The sequence below is a fragment of the Gobio gobio genome (assembly GCF_949357685.1).
Source record: "Gobio gobio genome assembly, chromosome: 22".
NCBI classification, from domain to species: Eukaryota; Metazoa; Chordata; class Actinopteri; order Cypriniformes; family Gobionidae; genus Gobio; species Gobio gobio.
This window is the reverse complement of record NC_137118.1, coordinates 41,537,432-41,557,737: the sequence shown is the minus strand read 5'-3', so window position 1 is coordinate 41,557,737 and position 20,306 is coordinate 41,537,432. Positions and strand designations below refer to the sequence as shown.

Below are 20,306 nucleotides of genomic sequence, written 5' to 3'. Positions count from 1 at the left end.
AAAAAAAGTTCCCATTGTATGGGTTACGCTTTCTTGGATAGTATTTCTTGCTGAATAATTCTTAGTATTCTTTTATATAGAAATGAACAGACTGTGTGAAACGTAAGTTATTTTACCTCAGACATCCAAGTATAATAGGCAGACTGTAATTGTGCTGTCGTCATGAACATGGCATGAGGTTTGATGTTGATATCATGCTTGAGATAGAGACATGTGTTAAAATTGAGTGTGCATGGATGAGTGGCAGAGTAATAAATGGAGTTATCATTTGAGAATTAGTCAAAAATACCTTTTGAGACGAATGGAATATGTTTTGCTCATCTCGATTGCTATAATATTCAATATTTGTTTAAATGCTATAATCATGCTATATTAATATAATTAATTCTCGGTTTCACAGTGATTTATTGGCATCACTAAAGCACACATGAACAGCAATAAGGAAAACAATGTGCAATAATTATAGTACGAATAAAACCTTCATCTCATTCAACCAGTTACGTGCTGTTTGCTTTAATAACTTGTGTATTGTTTAGCCCTGAACGCCTTTTACAATTAAAAGCGATTCCAGAGCAATAATTCATGTGCGCAACACACTGACCTCGGGAATTAGAGCTCGACGTCATGATTGACGTCATCGCGCACATGCAGGCGGAAGTTCAGCAGCCGATCTACAGTCAGCTTTTACGTCATTTCGTAAATAGCTCATAATCCAAGCGTGGGAAAACGGCTGATCCCGAGTCAGATCTTAAAAGGATGATGCACTTTATAAAATAGCTATGTTGATCAGGTATATAAATAGATTATCGTATACATTTCTATATGGGATATAGAATTTCATTGGATTTATTCATATTAGAATATCAATAGCATATTAAATGGGCCTACTTATATATAAATATAGCCTAGCATTAATAGATGAAATACAATAGTGCATCTCTCCCATCCAGTTTTATATTTCATTTAATTTAATTTAATTTATTATACAGGAAAGGTTCAAAAGTAACATTAAGGTACAATTTAAACGGGCCTGACTCAGTTTAAAAACTGTTTTCCAGCAGGTTCCTGTTCTGCACAACATACAACTTAAAACAATTTAAAACACAAGGGAAAAAAACACATACAAAACATTAGCACAGGCGAAACAAATACAAACGACTAGAAACGATAATACAAACGGTGCAAACTAAATTTAGGACAATAAATATCTGATATTGTATCTGATATTAAATCGTTTTCTGTACAATAGTCCAATAATATTATTATATATATAAAATAGAATTTCATTCTATTTTAGCCTATATTGATTTCATATTTCCTTAAACATCAACTGCACATCATATTTGTATTTATTTTCTTCTCTGACAATTTTATTGCATTGCATATGCATCGGCAAAACAAAACAATCGAATACTTTGATACAAATATGATGATTAAAAAAAAAAAAAGAATGATTATATTTATTAGTTCTCCTTCAAAGCTTCAGCTGAGCCCCAGAAGGACAGGAAATGCCTGCACAGGAGGAGGAAATGTCTCTATCCAATGGAGCCCGAGTGCACCTCCCTTGCGCTCCGAATGACAAGCGCGCGGACCTATGAGTGACCCCGCGGCCGCGCGCCGCCTGTTATTGGCAGATGTGAGGCCAATGCTGTGGTGCTGAGAGCCGTGCGTGCGTGCTGGAGCAGGGCAGAGAGGAGCGTTTCTCTGAGGGAGAAGTTGGCTGGAGGTGCTGAAGATGGCGGATGGAGACAGCGGGAGCGAGCGCGGTGGCAGTAGCGGTGGCCTCCAGCACTTCCAGCGGGAGCAAGAGACCCAGGAGCTGGCGTCCAAGCGCCTGGACATCCAGAACAAGCGCTTCTATCTGGATGTCAAGCAGAACGCGAAGGGACGCTTCATCAAGATAGCGGAGGTGGGCGCTGGGGGCTCCAAGAGCCGCCTGACTCTCTCCATGTCCGTGGCGGCCGAGTTCCGCGACTACCTCGGGGATTTCATCGAGCACTACGCCCAGCTGGGGCCCAGCAGCCCGGAGCAGATCGCCCAATCGTCCGGCGGGGATGACGGCGGCCCGCGGCGGGCGCTCAAGAGCGAGTTCTTGGTGCGCGAGAACCGCAAATACTACCTCGACCTGAAGGAGAACCAGCGCGGGAGGTTCCTGCGCATCCGCCAGACCGTCAACCGAGGTCCCGGCTTCGGCGTCGGCGGAGGGGGCGGTCCCGGGGGCAGCGTGCAGTCCGGCCAGACCATCGCGCTACCGGCGCAGGGCTTGATCGAGTTCCGAGACGCCCTGGCCAAGCTCATCGACGACTACGGCGGGGAGGACGAGGAGCTGAGCGGGGGGCTCGGGGCCGCGGGGGGCTACGGCGAGCTTCCCGAGGGCACCTCCATCATGGTGGACTCCAAGAGGTTCTTTTTCGACGTCGGCTCCAACAAGTACGGCGTGTTCCTGCGGGTCAGCGAGGTCAAGCCCAGTTACAGGAACTCCATCACCATCCCCTTCAAGGCCTGGGGGAAGTTCGGAGGAGCCTTCAGCCGTTACGCCGAGGAGATGAAGGAGATCCAGGAGAGACACCGGGATAAGATGTACGAGAGGAGAGAGGAGTCCGAGGGCGAGGAAGTGGACGACGACTGACACCAGCCTCGCCAGGAGATGACCACACGTGTGAAACAATAAGTGCATGAACTGAACTCAAATAGCCTACTAAAATATTCATGGGACAGAAAACTAGATCTGTGAAGTTTCAATGTGGTGAGGGTTTGGGGAGGGGGGTTGTCTGTATTGAAGCCATGGGGCGAAGGATGTCTCGTGGGGTATGACTTATTCCTGATGCTGTCCTGTTAAACCAGCACGTTTAATTGTCTTAGCTAACAATTAAACCTTTGTTACATCAACGGCAAGGCTGCTGAATTTCAAAAGCGGCCCGTATACGATAATACCAGGCTATAAGGGTTCATACTGTCCAACATGTTTTTAGAGGGGAGAAATTTAGTATATATGTATAGAGCGTCACTGGTCTTCATAGTGTGTTTCCTACCCAGGCAGCATGGGACTTTCACAACTGACTTATCATCAGAAGTTGTGTTCTCAGATTCTTTTCTTTTATAGACGGTTCCCTAAGTCATTGTCTTGGGGTTTTCGTTCTCGCATCAATGCGACTTTTATGGGTTGGCCAATTTGAGCGATGAAATTCAAATTTGGAGAGGAATGTTTTGACCCCTGATTTTGTGTTGACAGCGAGACTTTTTAAAATCAGAAGTCATATGACTTCCTCAAGAGGCGTTAGTGATGATGAAAATGGTTGCTTTATGCACATCATTCCACCGGTGTTATAAAATGACACTAAGGACCGGTGGGATATTTTGGTTTTGGGGTCAACATACAAAAGAGCTTCGTCTTTTTCTAACTTGGGTCCAAGTTCCCTTTGAATATTTAAGGACAGATAGCTTAAGTCAATGGACGCATGATATTAGTTCATATAAAGCGACATGGGCGAGTGTATTTTCACCCCGTCCCCTTTTGCGTTGTCATTTTTTTGTTTTATGTAAGATTGTTCTTAATGAGAGAATACGTAAACAAACCAGCATATTTTTGAATACACAAAGTAAAAATTATATATAAACTACAGAATTATTAGGGCTCAAGAAGCTAATTTTGTAAAAAAGATAAATAAGCTGGGAATGAAATATTGGATTTGTTTTGTAGAAGAGTATATGAGATTATCCCCCTCCCCCCCCCCAAAGCTCCTCCCACAACCCCTTTGAGTTTACAGCACGCATACGTTTTCTTTCTACGTGATTAATATCAAACGTCTTTCCTGTGGCATCGTGCGCCCATTTCTGTGCATGCCCCATCCCGCATTTGCCTTTTTATTTAATTTATTGCTTTCTCTTGCGTAGTAACTGCAGCTATATTAATGCAAGATTTTTGTTTAGCCTTTCACCAAAAATATTATAAAAAAATAACCAAGTAGACCAGTGTGTTACGATGGAGAAAGATTGTTAATGTCGAGAATATTTCATCCGTGCACTTTAGCGAAAAAACATAAACTATCCGCGGCAAAGAATTGAACACCCCCCCCCCCCCCTCTCGGGAGCAACAGTGTTTTGTGCTGGTGTGTAAATCCTCCTGTAACCTTCCATACTGTTTTGTGTTAAATGGCAGCTGTCGAAGTCATGTGTACTGCTGTGATCCTTACTAAAACGCAAGACCGGTTTATGAGATCTCTTCACACACTCTTATCTATTGGCCGCGGAATTGTTAACGGATGCCAATCTCTGTGCTGGTTTTCTGTATGTTCACGATTGCAGCAGCTGTTTCTCCTCAACAGCGAGCTGACTAGGCAGGCCGGCTATTTTAATGCGAGAAGCAGGGAGAGGGTGAGCATTCCTGCCCTGGTGGCCGCGGGTTCAGCTGTGCCGTTTGCTCTGAAGTGCGTAGAGGCACAAGGGCCCGATTGTTGAGCCACTGCAAATGTTATTACATCAGCAGACTGCATTCGCTGCACGTGATTGGGAGCTGCAGCCACATAGTGGAGAAAAACGATGTTGTAACGTGCAGGATAGTGTGTTAAGCGTTCCTGTCGGGCTAAACTTCTAAAACAGGCCCCGATTTGGCAGCAATAGAAAGCGTGACACAGCAGCTGTTGGCAGGACATTCTTGCGTTTCCCCTCCGCCCCTCCTCAGCTGCTGTTCGGGTGAGCATTTGTAGACGGGAGGCACCATTCGGGACTCGAGGGGGGCTCATTTTACAAACTCGCTCTAGGAAAGAGATTTGCCATGTTCTTGTGGTTCTTTGTGGTTACGCTCCGCAGCATTTGTAGATCACGTGTACGTTTGTTTTGATTGTATGATCCATCATTACTATTAGCGAAGTGAATGTGTCATGTGAAAAAAAACCAAGATGGTTGACTAATTTTGTTTAAAAAAAATGCAAACGACCGACAAAAAGCCATTTTTTTCCTTCACTTTAAGGTGTATACATGCATAAAAAAAACCCTCTAGGCTGCTAAATGTCAAAGTGAAGAATTTTTTCCCAATGACCTGTCCATTTAAGATATGGAATCGGGGCACAAATCTCTAGCAAAACACCAGAAATGGACTTTCTTTCAACTGAACTTGGCTGTGTTTATTTCAAATGTACACATATATATACACATATGTACTGTAAAGATTTGTGTTTCGATTCCGCCTTATTGTCACTAAACATCAGGGACAGGAAGCAATACTCATCCATAGGGATGAGATTATGAGTTCATTTCCTGTCAGGCTCTTTGCCGACTCTCACAATTGGCCGGTTTGTCTTCCTGTTTCCTGAGGTTGGGATTTGTGCAAAGTTCTGTGGGGCGTCCGCATACTTTTCAGATGAACAATACCTCTGTTCCACTGTACGAAAGATTGGAAAACCTCTGACAGAACGTTCTGTTATTTCAGGCGACTCACCCGAGCTCTTAACAGCATCCGTGTGTCAACCACTGTTGTTTTCTTTGGACGTCGTACGCACAAGTGCAGCAATTCATAGAACAATCTTTATTGAAAGGTAGCTATTTTTCCAATATATCTTATGTTTTCAGCAGAGATTTTAACGTCGGAATGCCCACATCTGGTTTCAACTCAGGTTCTTGGCGTTCTCAGTATATATATTTGCTCGGTTGATTTTCTATCCGTTACTTGATACTGACGTTACAGAGCGAGTTCACGGCTACTGCAGGACACTGTCAAGAGCTCAGGTCTCAGATACTCAAAGTATCTCCACCCATCCCATCAAACACCGCCCCCATGCTAGACTGCCTCTGTCAGAACGGGCAGCCATCCGTTTTTCCCATGGCTGAACTTTTTTTTTGTTTTGTTTTTTTTCTTCTCTGAGATTTACAAGTCTATATTTAGAAAATGCTATGTATGTTTGTAACAGAATAAAGGAAATTATAAATGATGGAAAGCAAAATACTGGCCTGGTGTGGTTGTGTTTATGTACATTGGTCGTTTTCTCCAGTTCAGTGTAATTTTAGTTATGGCATTATAGCGTTTATTAATATTTTGAATTGGCTTTTATTTTTCGGGGGGGGGGGGGGGGGGGGGTTCATTTAAGTTAAATTTTTAGTACATTTGATGCTGTTTTTAAATATTACTATTTAGGTTTATTTTTGTTTATTTTATACTCATTTATTTCCACTATAATTTTTGTGTTCAACTTAACATTTCTAATTTTCATTTAAGTTAAATTTTTAGTACATTTGATGCTGTTTTTAAATATTACTATTTAGGTTTATTTTTGTTTATTTTATACTCATTTATTTCCACTATCATTTTTGTGTTCAACTTAACATTTCTAATTTTCATTTAAAGTGTTAATATTTATATTTTATATATCGTCACCTTGAATTGTAAGGTTCTGATCTGACATTTGAGTTTTCACATATTCTTATTCTGTGAGAATGTTTTGTACGTTGTGTACATTTTGGGACTTTTTATTTAGAAAACAAAACCGGTTTTATCTACAAAAGTCGAGTGGAATGCCAAAACTTTGAAGCTCAATATCTCAAAACTGCTCAGAATGCAGATAGAACCTTATAAATCCAAGGTGACGAGATCTAGATGTGACCCTGGACCACAAAACCACTCATAAGTCTCACGGGTATATTTGTGGCAATAGCTATAACAATACATTGTATGGTTCAAAATTATCTATTTTTTTTAATGCTGAAAATCATTCGAATATTAAGTAAAGATCATGTCCCATGAAGATATTTGGTAAATGTCCTACTGTAAATATAGAATTTGTATTATTAGTAGTAGTATGCATTGCTAAGGACTTCATTTGGACAACTTTAAAGGCAATTTTCTCAATATTTAGATTTTTTTGCACCCTCAGATTCCAGATTTTCAAAGTTGTATCTCGACCAAATATTGTCCTGTCAAACCATACATCAATAGAAAGCTTATTTATTCAGACGATGTTTAAATCTCAATTTCAAAAAGTTGACCCTTATGACTGGTTTTGTGGTCCAGAGTCACATATTTTATTTCAATTAACAAGAATGTTTTGATAGTTTTAGTTAAAACATAAAACTACCAATTTATTTTCTTAAAGTAAATGATAAAACCATTTGTCTTATAATAATAATAAATTATAATCTTTAATCAAATTGTAATGACTTTTGTTTCAGTCCCACCCTTTTTTGGAAGACGTCACGATATCCAATGTTTTCAGCTGCTCTCCTCCAACCACCTCCATTCTGGTATGTAAGACCCACTTTTTTTTAATGATCCAGGCGGGTGGTTTAAATCTTGTTTAATTCTTAAATAATGGAGATTAATGGAGTAAAATAGGTTGCAAAAACACTATTTCCATTTTAAAATGGAGCCTTTATCTTTTCTTAGTACAAGTTTGGTGCGTCTTATTCTAAGGGAAAAAAATGCTTTACTTCTAAAATGACTTTACTTGATTGATTATCACCTAGACCGCAAAGACTTTGGATTATTACCACTAGCAGTTTAGTCATTTTAAGCCACTCTTTTCTAAAATAGTTAATGTGGTTAAATGGTTAGTTCACCCAAAAATGACAATTAGCCCATGATTTACTCACCCGCCTCAAGTCGTAGTATATGATATTCTTCTTTCAGGCGAAAACAATCGGAGTTATATTAAAAAAGTCCTGGCTCTCCCAAGCTTTATAATGGCATTGAATTGTTGCTTCGTTTTTGAAGTCCATAAAAGTGCATCCATCCATCATATAACTGCTCCACACGGCTCCGGGGGGGTTAATAAAGGCCTTCTGAAGCGAAGCATTTGTGTAAGAAAAATATCCAAATTTAAAAAAGTAAATTATCTAGCTTCCGCCATATTGCCTTCTGTATTCAACTTACGGAAAAAGTGTAGTGCCTCTCGCTGTTCAAAATGCCTACGCTACGTCTGACGACATTGCACACCCGTTTTTTTCCGATCTGGCGAAAGTTATAAATATGAATATTTTTCAAACGCATCGCTTCACTTCAGAAGGCCTTTATTAACCCCCGGAGCCGTGTGGAGCGGTTATATAATGGATGGATGCGCTTTTATTGACTTCAAAAACAGAGCAACAATTACTGCCATTATAAAGCTTGGATTAGCCAGGACTTTTTAAATATAAAAGGAAGAAGAATGTCATATTCACCTAGGATGGCTTGAGGGTGAGGCTACTTTTAATTTTTGGGTGAACTAACCCTTTAATGCAGTATTGCAATTTAATTCCACTTAATATATTATAAATTACTGCACTAAAGCAAACAACAATAGATTTTCTTTTAACAAAAGGGGGGGGGGGGGCATTACTTGTGGATACATTCTTGTTTTTGAGGGTGACCTTGACCTTCAGCTTCAAGTCGAATATCTTCTTTTATTCTAAATATGTCAGTATATTACAGTAAAAACAGTCATATTGTGAAATATTACAATTTAAAATAGCTGTTTGCTATTTGAAAATATATTAAAATGTAATTTATTCCTGTGATGCAAAGCTTGAATTTTCAGCATCCTTTCTCCAGTCTTCAGTGTCACATGATCCTTCAAAAATAACTCTAATATGATGAATTGTTGAACATTTCTGATTATTATCAATGTTGAAAACAGTTTTGCTGCTTCATATTTATTGTGGAAACCATGATTGTTTCAAGATTCTTTGAAGAATAGAAAGTTTAAACAGCACTTTTGCAGTATTATAAAAGTCATCACTTTCAGAGTACTGGTTTTAAATAGTTGATTTTGTTTCATGACTTGCATAGTGTAAAAATGGCACTGTTGCCATGTGTAATTTGCCTACATTGCAGCACCTCTTGCCAAAGAGAAGCCTGCGGCCTATATGAAGGGAAGGGAAGGGAAGCCACGCTGAGGTCTCTGCCAGATCAGGCCGGGATTATTGGAAATGCAATGAGCTCCTGCTGAGATCACGCGAACATTCATTGGTTACAAAGAGTCGCCGCTGTCTCTCAGCATTAAATGCGGACACGTAACTGGATGGTCTGTCGTTATTCCGATCTAGGTCATGGTGGGTGGAGTCACGTGACATCATAACAGCAAAAAGCCAAAACATTTGCATAGCTTGAAACCATGAAAATTCATTTCGGGCTTAGATTGTTCTCTGAATCAATGAAAGGCAAATGTGCAACACTTTACAATAAGGTTCCTAACAATACTTCCACAGCATTTATTAATCTTAATGTTAATTTCTACATTTACTAATACATTTTTAAAATCCAATGAATAAACAATAAAGAATAATATTTCATTAACAAAAAGATATTGCTCATTGCTAATTCATGTTAGCTAATGCATACTGAGAACATTTTGTTTGCTTATGTATAATTTGGTCAAACCTGATGGTGGTGTAGCCTATGATTTTTTCTATGTTAAAAAACGACATCCCTTTTCAAGATTAATAATGCTTTATAGGTTTTTCATTCAAATGTAATCGCATTTACATTTATTAAATTATACATTTATCCAAGCGAATAGGATGATATATATTTTGAGCCGCTGAAGGAAAGAATGCAATTCAATTGATTTAATTTCAAGGGATTGAAAGCATAATCTAGCTCCATCCATGTCCGAGTCGTTATTAAAATGATAAAAATTTAATATTTGTGAAGAAGCCCAGCCAACAGGGAACATTCTCAGAACATTGGCTAACATTCTGGGAAGGTTCCCTCAAAGTTATGAAGAAACATTCTTCCAGGAACGTTTGTATTTAAATTATGTGATAAGTTTCTGAAAACGTTAGCACAAAAAACATGCCTCACTCATGGAACGATTTTTCTTATTATGTTTTTGATGGATGTTCGTCTAACATTTTTCAGAGAACATTCAAAAGTAACAATCCCGTAAAGTTTGCAAAATGGAATGTTCTCTTAAAGGGACAGTTCACCCAAAAATGAAAATTGTTTTTTATTCATCAAGTTGTTCCAAACCTGTATACGTTTCTTTGTTCTACTGGAGACAAAAGAAGATATTTTGAAGAATGTCAGTAAAAAAACTTGCTTTTTTTCCCCCCATTACATGGAAGTCAATGGGGTATGGAAGCTTGTTTCCGCCACAGAATAAAAAAGGTAATTTCGACTTTTTATCTCACAATTCTGACTTTTTTTTTCTTGCAATTGCAGGTTTACCTCTCACAATTCTGACTTTTTTCCCTCAGAATTGTGAAATAAACTGGTATAATTCACCCTTCGCCACAAGTTTGATTGACAGGCGATCTGACCAATCACATCGCTGAATCTGCCATTTTGTCCGACAAAGCAGTCAGGAGAGTTAGGAGATTAAAGTCGGTGGACTTGAACTTGGAAAAACGGTGTGTACTGACGTCTTTCCGCAGTTGAAACAAAATTTATTTTAGTGTTCATACATGTTTATGTCATGCTTATCAATGAACTAGAAGGAAGAGATAATCGGTTCACGAGCAGCTTTAACTGAGGCGCTACAGTGATCACGACACATTAAAGAGCCACAAAACGCTATTTATTGTTTAAATTTTTAAGCAAACATTTAACCCAACAGCTGGGTTAAAACAACCCATTCACTGGGTTAAAACAACCCAATTGCTGGGTTAGTCCATTTTCAAACCAACTTGGGTTATTTTTAACCCAGCATTTTTTAGAGTGTATAATAAAACATATTAAAGGGATAGTTCACCCAAAAACTGTATCTGCTTACCCCCAGGGCATCCAAGATGTAGGTGTCTTTGTTTCTTCAGTAGAACACAAATGAAGATTTTTAACTCCAACCGTTGCAGTGTGATAGTCGTATAATGCATGTCAGTGGGGTTATTTTAGAGTATTAGAGCAATGAGAGTAAAAACACATAGACATACGAATCCTTATTAAACCATGCGGCTCGTGGCGACACATTGATGTCTTAAGACATGAAAAGATTGGCTTCTGCGAGAAACCTCTTTTTTACCTCTTATCAGACGAACGTCATCTACTATTCCCATCGCCATAACTTCCGGCAAATAAGGTCAAAATACTGGCGCGATCAAAGATTTATATACATAGATTACTCATTCGACCGATCCACGCAGGCACTAATGAGGAATCTATGTATATATCTATGATCGCGCCGGTGTTTTGCATGCATTTTGACCGTATTCGCCGGAAGTGATGGCGCGGGGGCGGCTGATGCAGAGCCATAGAAAAAAATGAAATAAAGTTTTAAATATGGATATTTTTCTTACACAAACGCATCGATTCGCTTCAGAAGGCCTTTATTAACACCCCAGAGCCGCGTGGAGCACGTTATTTGACGGACAGATGCATTTTTTATGGACTTCAAAAACAGAGCAACTATTACTGCTATTATAAAGCTTGGATTAGCCAGAACATTTTAAATATTACTCCGATTTTATTCGTCTGAAAGAAGAATGTCATATACACCTCGGATGACTTGAGGGGGAGTAAATCATGGGCTAATTTTCATTTTTAGGTGAACTATCCTTTTAAAGCGTCTCTGGTGTTTCCATGGTTTCTACAAAATAAAACCAGAAATTGAGGGTAACGATATTGAGGGGATATTTTAATCCAAAAATTGTACATATTGTGCCTCTAAACTTAATGGAAACGTTAGCAAAACGTTCTTAGAACATATTTTTGTTCGTTGGGGGGTTTGTCCATTTTTTAGTCTCCCCTGCTGCAACAGATACACAACAAACAGCAAATAACGAGTTTGTTTTTTGTTTTGTTTTTTGTGCACAAAGCTTTCGACATGGTTTTGAGGTGAAGTCCTCAGGGAACGGCACACACACACACACACACACCGCTTGACTCTGTAAATGAACTGCTGCCTTTGGCAACCAGCTCGAGTTCCCCGGTGATACGCGCACGCACGAGCACATGAGAGAGGACGAGGACAGCGTAAAGAGGAGGAGGGAGGGGGCGTTACGTGATGGGGATTCTGCGTTCACAGGAAGAAACCCTGATCCCAGCGTGCTCTGCTGGGCTGGCAGGCTATATTTAGCTGGTGTTGCCATGTGCCCGGAATGTAAGACATACATTCTGCAGCATGCGCATGTGAGCATTCAAACAGATTATGTTTTCAATCCCTTGAAAATAAGTTGAACGATGAATGCTCTCCTGCTGTTTTTCAATTCAATCTGCGACTCAAAAATATATCATCACATTCACTTGGATTAAACTTGAATTTTTTTTAAATGCCATTACATTTGAATCAAAAACCTAAAGCATTAACAATATTGAAGAAGATGTAGCATTTGTATATATAAAAATATATACGCCTCCATAAAGTTTGACCAAAGAACACATATTTAAGTAACACATTAGTTGTGCATTAGCTAACATGAATTTGCCAGATTATGTGTTTCGGCTTTTTACGCAATCAGCAGCTCAGAATGACCTGAAACATCTTTTATGGCACTCTGTCCTTTGTATGCATGGGTTCGGCTTGTGCAACTCAATGCAGCCACTGTGTGAAAAGGGAATCGGGTTGCTGCAGTGGGACTTGTAATGGAGAGATGCGGTAATGCTGTTTCTGTGGGTGAGGGATTCTGTAGGTTTGGTACAAACACCTGATCTAAATCATTGCTCATGGAACCGCAGGACCTTTCCATCCAATCACATGAGGCGTAAACACCAACTGAATCATCACTCTGCTCCTGCTACAGAATTTGTATAGATCTTTATAATAATTGATTTATGCAGGGATGTGTTTTTTGTACTAGGACTCTTAGAATTTAGGTGTTTTATTAAAAAATCCATCAGAAAATGTGTCATTTTTTACAGATGACATTTAATGGATTTCATTATTGGAAATCTGGAATCTGTCGTTCATGACTTGGATTTTAAATCTCACACTCATGTATTTGTTTCAGGGATGAGTGCAACCAACTGGGACAAACCTCTGCTGCAAAGAACCCAGCAGGATGCCATCTGGTGGCAAGCAGGGATCCCTTTACCAACAGCAGTGGCAGTATGGTACAGGGATGGCCATATTCATGTAACAGCATGCACAACATTTATATGGTCCTCCAAGGTATTTTAATGATGATCCACGATGGATGTGTAAAATCACCACCAATAACATGATACATAGCATAGGCAGAACCTGATTTCACCAAGTGCAACATGTTTCAGGATCATCATTTTTGTTGATCCTGGAACAACATCCCAATCAACCAATCAGATTCGAGGGACAAGTTTAGAGTTTAGGCTTACAAAGTGCTTCTACATCAGTGCTATTCACATATCATTTCCTGCTGAGTTTAGAGGTAACTTATGGGTTTAAGGGTACTCTGAAAAACTCTGAACGTGCCTAGTGGACTTTATGTGCGTCTCTTGGATATATTATTGTTTAGCGCCACAAATAAATGACCCTGTTGGATATCTTTATTGTGTGAATTATACTAGGTTACTTTTTAGTTGCTTGCATGAACTGACTTTACTCTAAAAAGTAATCCAGGGAACCTGTTATCACAACTTAAATAAATGCATGGTTTTAAGTTAAAAATTCGAATTTATTGTTTTAATGAAACCTTTTAAGTTGCATACATTATTTTGTAGATTTCTGTTGACATAATAATGTTGATCACATCAACTTAATATCGTCAGTAGTTTAAACTCAAATATCTGTGTTGATCAGCTTTTTTTGTTTTTAAAAGGAGGTTGAGGTAACTTAATGAAATGGTCTTGATAACTTCGGAAAGTAGGCTGAAGATTTCAAGTTCCCAGCATGCTTTGTAGGTCTGGATGAGGAGAATAAATGTTGAAATTAAGTTGCCTTATTCTGAGTGTTTTTAGTGAAGGGAAAGGCCTGTTATGTGTTTAATGCTGTTATGATTGACATTTTAAAAAGTTTCTGTAATGTTGAAGTTTTTGTGGTTACCATTGTGCTGAAGAGTAGATACACATGTTAAACATACATTGACTAATCTTACTTGTTCTTTAAAGCTACAGTCTGTAAGTTTTGCTTATTTGTCGCCATCTCTGTTTGAAACCTGCAATTGCAGTTATCTGCAGAATTATTGTCTTTATGTGGGTTGTGCATCGGCACGGCTCCTCAGAGTGGATGAATCTAATGTTTTGAGGAGTATGTGTGGCTGTCATTAATTCACCGCACCGGTGTTGGAGCCATTATATTGAAGTGTAATTTTTGTTTGTGACACTAGAGGGCATACAAGTATTTTGAGTATGTTTAAGTAAGGTGATGATGAGTTACAGGTGGGCATACGGAAGGCCAAAAAAAAGTTTTGAGCGTGTTGTGCAGCGTATTGTGCAAGACTGTGCTTATGCCCAGCCTTTGTTTTGAATTAAATATATCATCTGTTAGTAATAAGAAATGAGTAAAGTTTGAAGTATTGATTTAATCGTTGTTTGCAATGCCAAATGGACAATAAATGGATTGGCATATGCGAATGTATCCTTAATGTATGGACGGTAACTTTATTTAGTCAAAGCCAAGGCACGCGTCAGAAACAGACTTCTAAAAGCCCATGTGCGTCCCTACACTACGTCTTGGAAGTATGACCAATTTTTTATGTTAACAACATCAGCATTGTGTGACTACGTGTATTTAGTTTGAATTATAGCGTTAGCTGTAGATTTTAATTTCCGTACAGTCTAATCTCTTGCCTTTGACTACCGGTGAATCTCCAGTTGTCACTGATGATTGTAATTTTTTAGACCTTTCCGGATTACAATCCGCCATCAAAATGATAATGATAATTATCGAAATGATCCATTTAATTATTCCAGCTGCTGTGAGAAAAGGCTATAAATGACCCGCCACCTGCAGCATCCTCACATGCAATACTACTAGCCGGACTCCTCCTTTATACAGATGTGACATAATGACGCAAAGACATGCTCGAATTTCCAGAAATTATAACACATTATTACAAGCTTACCGTTGTGACTTGGCTAAGGAGGTAGATTTGAACACTGGCTAGTACTTGCTCAAATTGATTTTGGATCATTTTAACCAAAAAAAGTTATGGTCTGCAGCTTTAAATATACATGTTAAATAAGTACGTATAACACCACCAATTCCACCTTCGTATGCTTAAAAAAGGAACTGATGAGGTTTCAAAGAAGGGCAGGTCAGTCAGATCAGTTACAAAGAAAATGTTGAAAGCCAATGGTGAGGATTCTGAGACCCCGGACAACAAAAACAATGTCTACTTGGTAACTCAAAGGAATTGTGAGTAAAATGTCCACTATGCTGTCTCTGGGCCCACCACTATGGTTAACAACATTCATTTGTCACCATTGTGGCTCTGATTGAGAATATTCACACATTGACATGAGCTCACACACACATTGACAGTTTTTTTTGTAAGACCTATACATGTTCTTTCCACAGGTACAATGCAGTCGAGTGTTCATTAGGCATAAATACCATTAATCAAGTTTGTTCTGGTAGACTAGTTTACACACACACACACACACACACACACACACACACACACACACTCCTGCATCAAACAGAAAGTGGATTTGAGTTATGGTCAGTCACAGAAAGAGAGACATTTTGGATTGTATAGATAAACCTGTTTTTGAAGCCTATGCTGTGGCCGGTGTTTTGGCCTCTTTTTCATCTAATTGTAACAACTTACCCCGGTAGTGGTGGATTGTAACACATGCTCACTATGTATTTGGCATCAAATCAAGGGCTGTGATATTCTTGCAGAGGTTAGAATTGGTGCCTTTTGTTGTAAACAAATGTGTATACTTTGTAGGAAAGTTTGAGCACTTTAAATCGCTGAATCTTTGAGCTACAGATGCTGAAGCAAAAAGTGTTACGACCATACCTGGTTTGAGGTTTATGCCGTCTTTCCTGTGCAATAACTATTAATTTATGATTTTTCTGTTGAATGTTTTATTTTTATTTTTATTTAGGAGGCCAATTAATTTTTGCTTCAGTGACATCTATGGAAATGTATACTTTATATTATTAATAATAAACAAACTGTCTATTCAGGATTTTTTGTCAAACGTAAATTTATAATGAAATGATAATGACTGTATTTTAATGAATGCTTATTTAAATTTGATTGTGGACAGGTTTTGCTATAGGCCTAAATATAACTGCCAATGAAAATAGACATTTGAAGCGCTCTGGTTGAAAAAACATAAATCATTCAAATCATGGTTTGCTTTAAATCTGATATCAGCAGGTTCAAGATCATTGAGATGACTATATTTGAGATTTGTCACATCATGGATCATCTGGAGAATTCAAATGGACCCCAGATTTAATATACAGTACTGAGGACAGTTATGCTTACAGTCAAGTCAAGATTTATTCAGACATCTTCAACATTTTCTCACATTATCAGTTTATTCACTATAGTTTAGAAAATGGTAATAAAATATGACCTATGAGTTAATATACGAGTTGTCATAATACACTGTAAATTTTAACTCTAAGTTCAGTTTACTTAAAAAACGTTTGGAAACCGATTGCCTTATTTTTGCAAAGCAAACTCAAAGTGAAAACTGAAGTTAATTTAATAATCAGCTAAAAGTAAAGAAAGTAATACATATCAAGTTAGTTTAATGCCAATTTAGTTAACATACCTTAGAATATTTATACATATCTATACGTAAGATGTAAAGATTACTTGAGTATAGTTCCATTTAACTAACAGTGTTATATTATGTTCTGCAAACATCTTAAATACTATTATTCTCAAGATAGTTTTAATCTGTAATTTTAGCTATGGCAACTTAAAAAACTAGGCACAATTGGTTTCCACGTTTTCTTTAAGTAAAGTGAACATATAGTTCAACATTGAATGCACTTAAGTTGAATGCATCAAGTTGTTCTTACTTAAACCGTTTAAGTTGTGTCAATTTAATTCTATCTGTAATCTGAGGAAGTGTAGGCTACTCCCAGAATGCTTTGCGGCACGAATAAATTAATTGCTTCGTTTTTACTATTTTTGGCTTTATTTTGCCATTTTATTTTATTTTTTATTTTTCTAAAAAAGAAAAAGCCTTGTTACCATTGTTGTGTCTCAAGCATGATCAACTACAAAATAGTCACAAATATAGGGAGATTATATTAACCCAATTAAAAGTTTGTCATAAGTGTTAGCAATAACATGTTAAAAGATCATTATTTTACATTAAATATAGTTATATCATATACAGTGAGGAAAATAAGTATTTGAACACCCTGCTATTTTGCAAGTTCTCCCACTTAGAAATCATAGAGGGGTCTGAAATTGTCATCGTAGGTGCATGTCCACTGTGAGAGACATAATCTAAAAAAAAAATTCAGAAATCACAATGTATGATTTTTTAACTATTTATTTGTATGATACAGCTGCAAATAAGTATTTGAACACCTGTCTATCAGCTAGAATTCTGACCCTCAAAGACCTGTTAGTCTGCCTTTAAAATGTCCACCTCCACTCCATTTATTATCCTAAATTAGATGCACCTGTTTGAGGTCGTTAGCTGCATAAAGACACCTGTCCACCCCATACAATCAGTAAGAATCCAACTACTAACATGGCCAAGACCAAAGAGCTGTCCAAAGACACTAGAGACAAAATTGTACACCTCCACAAAGCTGGAAAGGGCTACGGGGAAATTGCCAAGCAGCTTGGTGAAAAAAGGTCCACTGTTGGAGCAATGATTAGAAAATGGAAGAAGCTAAACATGACTGTCAATCTCCCTCGGACTGGGGCTCCATGCAAGATCTCACCTCGTGGGGTCTCAATGATCCTAAGAAAGGTGAGAAATCAGCCCAGAACTACACGGAGGAGCTGGTCAATGACCTGAAAAGAGCTGGGACCACCGTTTCCAAGGTTACTGTTGGTAATACACCAAGACGTCATGGTTTGAAATCATGCATGGCACGGAAGGTTCCCCTGCTTAAACCAGCACATGTCCAGGCCCGTCTTAAGTTTGCCAATGACCATTTGGATGATCCAGAGGAGTCATGGGAGAAAGTCATGTGGTCAGATGAGACCAAAATAGAACTTTTTGGTCATAATTCCACTAAACGTGTTTGGAGGAAGAAGAATGATGAGTACCATCCCAAGAACACCATCCCTACTGTGAAGCATGGGGGTGGTAGCATCATGCTTTGGGGGTGTTTTTCTGCACATGGGACAGGGCGACTGCACTGTATTAAGGAGAGGATGACCAGGGCCATGTATTGCGAGATTTTGGGGAACAACCTCCTTCCCTCAGTTAGAGCATTGAAGCTGGGTCGAGGCTGGGTCTTCCAACATGACAATGACCCGAAGCACACAGCCAGGATAACCAAGGAGTGTCTCTGTAAGAAGCATATCAAGGTTCTGGCGTGGCCTAGCCAGTCTCCAGACCTAAACCCAATAGAGAATCTTTGGAGGGAGCTCAAACTCTGTGTTTCTCAGCGACAGGCCAGAAACCTGACTGATCTAGAGAAGATCTGTGTGGAGGAGTGGGCCAAAATCCCTCCTGCAGTGCAAACCTGGTGAAAAACTACAGGAAACGTTTTACCTCTGTAATTGCAAACAAAAGCTACTGTACCAAATATTAACATTGATTTTCTCAGGTGTTCAAATACTTATTTGCAGCTGTATCATACAAATAAATAGTAAAAAAAAATCATACATTGTGATTTCTGGATGTTTTTTTTTTTTAGACTATGTCTCTCACAGTGGACATGCACCTACGATGACAATTTCAGACCCCTCCATGATTTCTAAGTGGGAGAACTTGCAAAATAACAGGGTGTTCAAATACTTATTTTCCTCACTGTATATATTACATATTACTTATCTTCCTTTGAAATCAAAGAACTGTGATTTCTTGTTGCAACAATAGGATGAGAATTACAATAATATAAATGAAATTTTAGGAACCAAAGGGAACACACTAATCACCATAATGGTGAGAAATTTTAGGAAATCAACATAAATTTAAGAAGTCAACTTATGTGACGTTCTTCCAAAATATTTTGTTGGATTGTCAATAACATTCAAGATGACTGGAAACTGAGTGAATGCAACTAAGAAGAACAATGACTACAGAAGTGAAGGAAATTAGTGAAAAGTTCTCTATTAAGAATTGCCCCGCCTCAAAAACCTTTTGCCCTGCTGTTTTTTTTTTCTTTTTTGCTTTGGCAAAATGGTACTCAAACCAGTCAAGTAATGGTTACTTGGGTTTTCAAATAGTTCAGATTACTAAATTGTTTTAAGTAAGTTCAGCAAATGATTGGACATTAAGTAAAGTTAACTAAAAAGTCTTAGTAAGTAACAACTGTTGGATTTTACAGTGACAATGAGTTAAACTGTGTCAGAACAAATTCATCTGGATAATGTCAGATAACGTTGATAGAAAGGTGTGTAATGGATTACAATCAACCAATCAGCGGTTAAATTTAAGTACACAATTAGATAATACCAATTTAGATCAACCAATTAGCAAGCAATGCTTCATTTTGTTCAGTCTGTGGTGTAAAAGGTCGCATTAGCAATTAAAGAAAAATCAATTCAGCAAAACACGGTCAGGTCAAAGTGTCTGAACAATTTGGTCCCAAATTATCAATTTTACTGGTAGTCACTGTATGAAGAATTTTTGGGTATAATATGTCACAGTTTACTTTATTTTGCCATCCTCACTAAAATGAACTAGAATGTCCTGCACCTACTAGTAAAAGATTAGATCTGGTGTCTGAATCAATGTGCAATGATTATTTCGATCACACGGCGGCGCTCAAGTTTTATTTTCTAATTTTGTAGGACCAGAGCAGGTACCAAGAAGGAACTCAAACCATACTCAAATTCCTTTAAACAAGACAATAACAATATATATTAATATTTATAATTTATTCAATAAATATGGATTTTTAAGTGATTCAAATGTATGCTTGGAAAAACATATCCCCACATGTTTGGAAGGGAGTAAATGATCAACCTTTATCATGTCTTTTTTTTTTTATGTTAAATAATTTAGCATCCCAAGTTTGAATATAGAACTCTAGCTCTGAGGAACTGATCAACTCGAACACCATGTAACGTTTCATAGGTTTATTTCATAAGACAAATCATGTGCAAAACAAGTTTGATTTAAATTACATATAAAATATTAAATATTAAATAAAATAATTACAAATGATGGATATAAATAAACAATCTTACTTGGAAAAATAATTCAATGTGAATTTACCATTACCACAATAAAATCTTCACATAGTGCAAAAAGATGTGCAGGAGTCTAACAGCGGCCTGAACACATCAAGTCTGAAAAGGTTTGAAACAATAAATAAATCCAGATTATAAACTGTACTTGGTACATACCCTTTAAAAACAGTTACAGAATCAAAATCGGACTC

At 38.0% G+C, this 20,306-nt stretch overlaps 1 protein-coding gene across 1 annotated transcript; it reads left to right on the top strand.

The window, feature by feature from the left end:
* Positions 1-1,520: 1,520 nt before the first annotated feature.
* purbb (purine-rich element binding protein Bb) lies at positions 1,521-5,936 on the top strand. The gene has a single exon (XM_079805060.1). It carries the CDS (start codon positions 1,736-1,738, stop codon positions 2,627-2,629), a length of 894 nt encoding a protein of 297 aa, XP_079661186.1. The 5' UTR covers positions 1,521-1,735; the 3' UTR covers positions 2,630-5,936.
* Positions 5,937-20,306: the final 14,370 nt, after the last annotated feature.

What these genes read in the sequence shown, in the direction of transcription:
- purbb (XM_079805060.1), top strand. Translation starts at nt 1,736, where the DNA reads ATGGCGGATGGAGACAGCGGGAGCGAGCGCGGTGGCAGTAGCGGTGGC.